Here is a 7,901-nt window from a genome sequence, read left to right as displayed (position 1 = left end):
TCACCAGAAGCAGCAGTTAGGAAACAGCCTTGCCCATACTGATGTTTTTACCATCAGGCAGAGAGCTCACATTGACCCAGCCTGTTCTGTTGGAGTAGTTTTGTTGTTGTTGTTGTTGTTGTTGGTTTTTCCATTTTTATTTTCTTTAACATGTGCAAAGATAAGCCTTGGGTCTGTTCCTACCAGACCCTAGAGAACAAAAAAGAAAGCCCCTTCTTTAAAAAACAAAAACAAAAACCAAAAAAAAAAAAAAACCACACACCATCCAGAGTAGGGTGAGAAACTGAAGATGAGAAAGAGAGAGAAGGCTCCCAGCCAATGGGCAGGTTGGATCCAGGTCATTTACCACACGTGCATCTGGCAACAGTCCATTTCCTTGCTGTCCGATGCTGAGGGCCGAGCCCCGCCTCTAGCTCCTGCTTCCCATGGGACTTTGGTGAATCCTCCCAGTCACACACTTCACCCATTCCCAGCACCCTTTGGGAAAATAAACAGGAAGAGTTAGAAACATAATTCCTTTTCCCAAAACAAAACACCACCCATTAGAATGCAAAGATATCAGAGGCTGCCAGAAGGCACTCTCTGTGTACACCGTGTTTGTAAAAGTGACAGGGATTCGAGGAGCTTTGTCATGATCCCTCACCTCCAACCTAACCTGGGGTCTGTCACTGAGAGAGGGTAGGTGGTTTATGGGAATAGCAGTAGGGATGTAAGTCCGCAGGCTGTGATCTGTCTCCTACCTCCCCCACTTTCTAGCTTGGGGTCTTGGGCAATCCAAATGTAGTAATTCTTTGTGAAGACTGGGAGGCACCTTACCAGTGTGAAGGTCTAGTTCGCAGTGTGCACTAGATGGTCTGATACTGAGCTGTCTACGCAGGAGAGCATCTGTTTCCGTCAGTATGGGTACAGCCTTCTTGGGAGCACTCCAGTGTGTATGTGTTATTAGTGTGCGTATGTATACCTCACAAATGATTAGAAGTGAAAGCCTTTTCATGGACTTTCCCAATCAACCCTCAGCTCCTCTCAGGGCAGACAATGCCAGTAGAAGCCTATTGTACAGAAGCAGCGAATGAGGCTCAGCGGGGACAAAGGCCCTACAGCTAGTAGTGGAAGAGCCAGGCCACTGGATTCTTGTCCGGGTGTCTTCCCAGCTCATTGGGCTCATTAGGTACCCGTAAGATAGGAATTCAGTGATTAGCCAGAGACACTGGGCAAAAGCTACAAGTGAGTGGAAACGCTGTTTTCCTCATACAGAAAGGGCCCAAGGCAGGACTCTCTACTTCATGTGGCAAGAAGCCAATGTTGCTAAGGCTCCAGACCCCTTCCGCTCTCCTGGATTGGGGGAACAGAGGCTGGTACTTCCTGCTCTGTGGCTCCCTTCTCTCTCCTACCTACTCTGTCAAGACAAATAAGGTCACCCAGAGGAAAGCCAAAGGCCCTGACCAGCTGTCCCTACCAGCTTGTGTCTCAATGTCCCATCTGAAGCACAGTGTGTCAGCATGGAGGAAAAGTTGGGAAAATGTAACAGGCTCTCAGCCAGTCTTTGGCCTCTGTCTCAACAACAGAAGTATAGGAAGAGTTGCCCTTGGAGGTAAACCTGACAGGCCACCTTGGCCACCTCTCCTTCAGCGCTCTGACCACTCTACTGGCGTACCAGGACAACCCGTATCCCCAGTTTACAATGAGGAAACAGCTCAGGGAGGCAAAATAGCTTGCCTGAAATCAGACAAAAGTTGACTGTTTTATCAAAAGGGCACCATGCTGGGATAGTATCTCCCACTTTTCAGAGAGTGAGGGTTCCAAAATGTCTATATATGAGGGGTGTAGGGGCCAGGATCTATAAGCAATTTATATACAATTTGAAAGAACACTACTTGTCTATTTGAGAAATGGGGAAGACAAGAAGGCTGATGAAGAGCACATCTCTTTATAGAATCAGTATTAGTGGGGGGGGGGGGGGAACAGGGGGAGAAAAGCCCTAGGGGGCTGGACTTGGAACAGAGTTGCAGGGGTCCCCATCTGAGGCATACCTCCCCCCTAGAGCCACTGATGAGGCCTGAGCTGCTGGACTTCAACCCAAAGGGGCTTTCTGGTCACTAACTCAGTGTCCCTCATCTGTGCAATGGTCCCCTAGGCACAATCAAAGGTTAGCTTTCTAAAGGTGACTTTCCTTCAGCCTCCTCTCATAACTGCTAGGACCTGGGTTTCCTCTGCTCATAGTAGACATCAGAAGAAGGTACCCACTGTGGTTTTCAAACATTCCTTCCACCTTGACAAGCCACAATTAGCCCATGAGTTGACTCGTATTCCCTGGCCTTTCATCCATTATTTTGAAAAGCAAAGACTACCCAAGCAGTAACAGTATCTCTGGACACACTGACCATGCCACCATACATGTCACCAATTCTCTGATGGGTTTATCCCACTTCACATTAGTACTGTGTTCAGATGGGCATTCACATGCACTGGCAAACTCAAAACTCACCAATACTCAGGAAGCCCCCATTATCACCACCTGGGTGCAGAAGATCAAATGGGGGTTCAGGAGGTTGAGTTTCTCAAGGCCAGATAGTTGTAAATGGAAGAGCTGGGACCCATCTTTGGCCCCTTTCCATTCTGTAGGCAGCACTACCCTAACACTGCCCTAGCCAGGGCTAACCCCAGGCAGGCCAGTCCTTAGCACCTGACCCACCACTGTCCCCATGTTCCTTTCTCTGTTCCTCACAGGACCTCTGCGGCAGACAATAGATGCCATCGATGCAGGGTGTCTGGCTTACACAGTTTACAAGTGGTGGAAGCAGGGCCAGGGTTGCTCTTGTCGTTAGGGGCCCCCCAGCCAATTTCAACTCATAGCAACTCTATATGAGAGAGTAGAACTGCCCCAAGGTGTCTTCTGGGTTCTAATCATTACAGGAGCGAATTACCAAGCTTTTTCTCCAGTGGAGCTACTGGTGGGTTTGAACTACCAACCTTTTGGTTAGCAGTCAAGCACTTAACCACTACACCACCAGAGCTCCTTGGGCCAAAGCTAGGCCAACTAATTCCAATCTGTGCCCATGGCTCTATATACTAGGCTCCTTCTCAAGTAAAAGGGAAGGGAGGTAGAGTACCCTGGCCTTCGAAACCTTTCACCCTTGAGGCTGAAGGACCACCCCTCCATCACTTGACTTACCCTGGGGTCCCACAGATCCAAGGGCGAGTGCAAAGAGCCTCCCACACAGGCCACCTCTGGGAAGCTTGGGAACACAACCCAGAGCCTTTGATCCCTGAATTACTCACCACCTTCACTCTGAACTTGACTCCCTCCTGCTCCCCATCATCACCCCATAAACTCAGTGAGAGTGTCCCTGCTCCACCCAAGCTTCAGATCTGTCAGGATGTGGGCTTACATGCCGCTTCCCCCCACCCACTTCCTTGAGGTTGGTAGGATTTATGCTTGTGCAAAAACTTGCCCTCTGTGTTCAAGGTGGATGCACAATGACTCTGTCCGGGGGTAGAAGACATGACCTTTCAGCCTACTATTTCAAGTATGTTAATCCCCTCATTTTACAGTAAGAAAACTGAGGCCCCAGAGGAGTGAAGGGAACAGGAAGATGCAGACAAAGTTGTAACTGGAAATCAGGTCTCTCAGCTTCCAACCCTACCTTGTCTATTTTCTCCTGCCACAAATGCTCAATAATGCTAGCCAGTGGCCATGCAAAAACTTGACCTGGCTCATAATGTGCTAATTTGTGTAAGAACTTCAACCAATTGTTTTGCTGCCTCAGGTGAACACACTTGGGGTTATTATCTGTGCTATGTATAATCCAAGGCACTGCCCAAAGGCGTCCCATTGAAACTGGGAAAGCCTAGCTTCCAGAATTGGGCTACGGAATGTGTGTGTCCCCCAGAGCTTACAATGAGAAGGAAGTGGCCCGACACGCAGGTCCTACCTGGCCGCTACTTGCAGGTGTGCACGTCGTAGATGCGAATGCACTCCTGGCAGCTAACATAGCAACACCAGTGGAAAATGCAGTGGCATTTCTCCTTCCGCTTCTCCGTCCTCGTGTTGTGGCCACGGCCACAACAGAGCAGGTCGCAGCCATCAATACCGTGGGAAGTGACATTGCAAGTCCGGTCCCTGGTGCCAAAGGAGCCCGTCTCAGGGTTGGGCTCGCAAAAGTTGGGAGAGTTCTCGTAGTAGACCAGGTCCCTCTCGGTGGGTGGCTTGAAGAGTGCGTATTTGGCCCGGAGGGTCTCCACCCAGCCTCGGGACTCTCGGTGCTTCTCCACTACCATCTCCGAGGCGCTGTCATATTTGTCCTTGAGGAAGTCGCCGATGGCCCTGAAGTCAGGCTGGGCCCACCAGCAGGTCTTCACCTCGCAGCTGCCCGACAGCCCATGACACTTGCACTTCAAGTGCATGTGGTCGAGGATGGTCTGAGGAAGAGGAGTAGCCGCTGATCCCCACCTCGGAGCACATCTACGACCCTCCCGCTCGCCCCCCTCCCCCATCCCTCAAGCCTTCCGACTCTAACCAAAAAAGAACGGATGGGCCTGACTGAGGCACAGGCTTGCAGGATGGTGACTATTTCCCGTCCCTCCACACAGCCAGCACTGACAGGCAGGCATCACCATGTCCGTATTCTCATAGGAAATAAAGATTGGGGAAACTGAGGAGGGAACTTTAGCGACTCGTGCACAAGCAAAGCCGGGTCATGGTCAGACACCTGCCCTCTCGGGTGGCAGCATTCCCAGGCTGACCCGTGCCCGGAAGAGACCAGGTACAGCCCAGGCGAAGGGCAGAAGGGCTGAGTGGGGTCAAGCCTGGTGGCCTGGAAATGGAGCAGAGAGCCCCAGGCGTTTGGGGCCACCGGAAGGGGCGGGGCTGTGGGGGCGGGGCCAACTCCGGAGGGGCAAGGGGCAGGGGCACGGGCAGGGTGGACTGGGGTGGCCCCCGCTCACCGTGCGGCCAGCCTCGTTGTTGTGCTTGTTCATGGCCGAGCGTGCGTCTGGCCTGTTCTCACGCGCATCCGCAAACTCCCGAGACACCAGCACCCCGAAGTCGGCGTCCTCGCTGCAGCCGCCCCACTTCCATCCCTCGCCGGGCGGCCCCTTGTGGTGCGAGTCGCAGCCGCAGATGGTGGAGGTGCCCTCGGCGCAGGAGCGCGTGACGGCGAAGGCCACGCCGGCTGAGGCGATGGCGTGCACGAAGGCCGACTCGCGGGTGGCTGCAGGGAGGAGGAGGCAAGGAAGATCTGGAGGGTTCGGCTGCCCCTGGGGAGAGGAGGAACCCACGTGCCCTCCCCACCCTCATTGACTGAAACAGCCTTGCTGGGTATTCCCACTTTACGGATGAGAAAACTGAGGTCCAGCTACAGAGTATTGAAAATATTCACCCTGCAGATTCTGGAAGAGAAAAGGCAGTCACGCTCTGTCCTGGTTCCAGCCCCCCACCCCTTCTCAAACTACTCCAGAGAGAGCCCAGGTCCAACTGAGCCCTCCCACGCCTGAGAGACCCTGAGATCTGAAGGAAGGAGGCCTAAACCTCTCTAAGTCAGAGTTTCTCATCAGTCAGGCAGCCAGCCAATCATCAGCTACCCCATCCCAAACCCTAGGACAAGCCCCTCCCAGGAGGACCCTAATGCAGTTCCCTCAGGTCTAACTCAAGATTCAAATAGGAGCAGTGGTATCACTGGAGTTAATTACACACACACACACCCTCCCGTGGACCACCACCTGTACCAGACTATGCAGAATCCTTAGAAATGTTGATTATCCATTTTAATCATATAATAAATAATTGTGGTAAATATAATTATAAATCATTTAAATGTAACATTTCATAGGTTATATGAATACTAGCCATAACATAATTTTGTAAAGCTTTCTATATTGCATTATATTCTTAGTATGAGTGAAACCTTTTTAAATTTTTTCCCTCCTTTTCCTTTAATTACTACTTCGTGCTCAAAAAAGTTATTAAAATAGGTTCACAAATATATAATAATGTAGCTAAAACACTAGAAATTTTGAAAAAATCAGCAACTGCAAAAACACCAAATCTTTCATGAACGAGTGATTCCAAGCCTCAGGCACTGGATAATAAAGACAGCTCTGACCCGAGCCGCTGTTTTGTTGTTGTTAACTGCCTGTACAGGGTTTCTGACGCTTGTAAATCTTTGTAGGAACAAAAAGCAGCTGGTGGGCTCTACCCAATGACCTTATGGTTAGCAGTCCAGTGCTTATTCCACAAAACCACAGCGCTCCCACTGGAGCCCCTTGTTAAAGTTCCGTTGAGTCGGTTCCACCTCATAGTGACCCTGTATAGCAGCTGCTGGTGAGCTTGAACTGCTGACTTTGCAGTTCAAACTGACCTTGCAGTCCAGCGCATTAACCCACAGTGTCTCACCAGAACTGGGAGCCCCTTGTTGTTGTTAAAGTGCCAACGAGTCGGTTCTGACTCAAAGCAACCCTGTATAGGGTTTCTGAGGAGCAGCTGCTGGGCTTGAAACGCCGACCTTGAGGCTCAAACTGACCTTGAGGTCCAGCGCATTATCCTGCAGTGCTACAGCGGGGCTCTAGGGGCTCCTTTGTTGCTGTTTGTGTTGTTAAATACAGTCGTCACAACCCCTCTTCTTGTTGTTAAAGTGCTGTTGATTGGGTTCCGACTCATAGTGACCCTGTATAGGGTGTCTGAGGAGCGGCTGTTGAGTTTGAACTGCCGACCTTGGGGTTCAAACCGACCTTTGGGTCCAGTGCATTATCCCACAGCATCTCCCCAGGACTCCCTTCTTAGAAGGTTCAAAAGGTAAATTACCATAGAGCTTTAGCCTGCTAGGTATATTGATACAAGTAAGCTGGACTTCAGAAAACTGTTTTTGTTGTTATAACTAACTTCTTGTTAAGTACCCTTTACAGATTTCCGAGGCTGTAAATCTTTGTGGGAGCAAAAACCTTCATCTTTCTCTCAAACAGCAGCTGTAGGTCTCCAACAGTGCTTATCCTACAGAGCCACTTTGCTTCTGGATGGCTAACTACAGGGATATATTTATTTTAAAATAATAAATGTCTGTGGAAACATTGCACAAAAATGTTGTTGACCGTCACTGTGGTGTCTCCCCCTCTAACAGTGTCATATGGACCATAGTGACACAGACAGCCTCAGGGGTGCCCCCAGCCTCATTATATAATAGCCAACTGTGAGTGTTCCCTACTTGGGCTTAATCCCACTTAATCTTCTTAACCCTGTGAGGCATATATTTATTTTGTATGCCCATTTTGCAGATACAGTCATTGAGGATTACATAGGCAAAGGTCTGAGAGATTTGCAGTCCACCATCTTCCTTTACAGGCGAGGAGCCCACGGAGAGGTGACCTGCCTAAGGCCACGCAGACAGTAGGGTCCCAGCCGCCTTTCCAGGCCTGTATGCCAAAGAAAGTGGAAGTTCCTCACACAGGCAGAGAGCCTGGTAACCCCACGGAATCGATGCTGCCCGTTTGGGAACCCTGATGCTTTCGTGGGTCACTTGCACTGGAGGGGTTCCTTCCAAATGCACCAACAACGCTAGAGGAGCGTGCCAAGCTGGACCCGCCATGGCCCTGGCTCCTGTGCCCCGGCTTCCCACCGCCCTCCTCGCCCAATTCCAGCCCCCTACCACTCTTCGGCGCCGGGGTGGGGGGCACCGAGGGCGAGTTCGCAGGGCCGGGTGCCCCTCGCTTCCGGCCGACCCGCGGCCTCTCGCGGCGGCGGCGGCGCCCGGCCCGGGCCGCGCTCGGTTCCCAGCCCCGGGAGCTAGGGGGCGGGGCGGGGATTAGCCTGGGAGCGGCGCTGACAGCCCTGCTGTGCCGGTCCCCGTCCGGCGGGGCCCGCTGGGCCGCTCAATCCGCCTTTGTTTGCGCGGTGTCACACCGCATTACCC

At 51.6% G+C, this 7,901-nt stretch overlaps 1 protein-coding gene across 1 annotated transcript in view; it reads right to left on the bottom strand.

Moving 5' to 3' along the window:
- Positions 1-305: 305 nt before the first annotated feature.
- Positions 306-7,901, bottom strand: part of WNT3 (wingless-type MMTV integration site family, member 3) — a 60,633-nt gene continuing 53,037 nt past the window's right edge. The window contains exons 3-5 of the mRNA XM_006833529.1: positions 4,945-5,210; positions 3,933-4,419; positions 306-477 (exon numbers count right to left, since the gene is read on the bottom strand). Of these exons, the coding sequence (XP_006833592.1) occupies positions 3,940-4,419; positions 4,945-5,210 (746 nt within the window). The 3' untranslated portion in view covers positions 306-477; positions 3,933-3,939. The remainder of the gene's footprint in view (positions 478-3,932; positions 4,420-4,944; positions 5,211-7,901) is intronic.

This window comes from Chrysochloris asiatica, unplaced genomic scaffold (assembly GCF_000296735.1).
Source record: "Chrysochloris asiatica unplaced genomic scaffold, ChrAsi1.0 scaffold00007, whole genome shotgun sequence".
Lineage (NCBI taxonomy): Eukaryota > Metazoa > Chordata > Mammalia > Afrosoricida > Chrysochloridae > Chrysochloris > Chrysochloris asiatica.
This window is presented reverse-complemented; position numbering and strand designations above follow the sequence as displayed.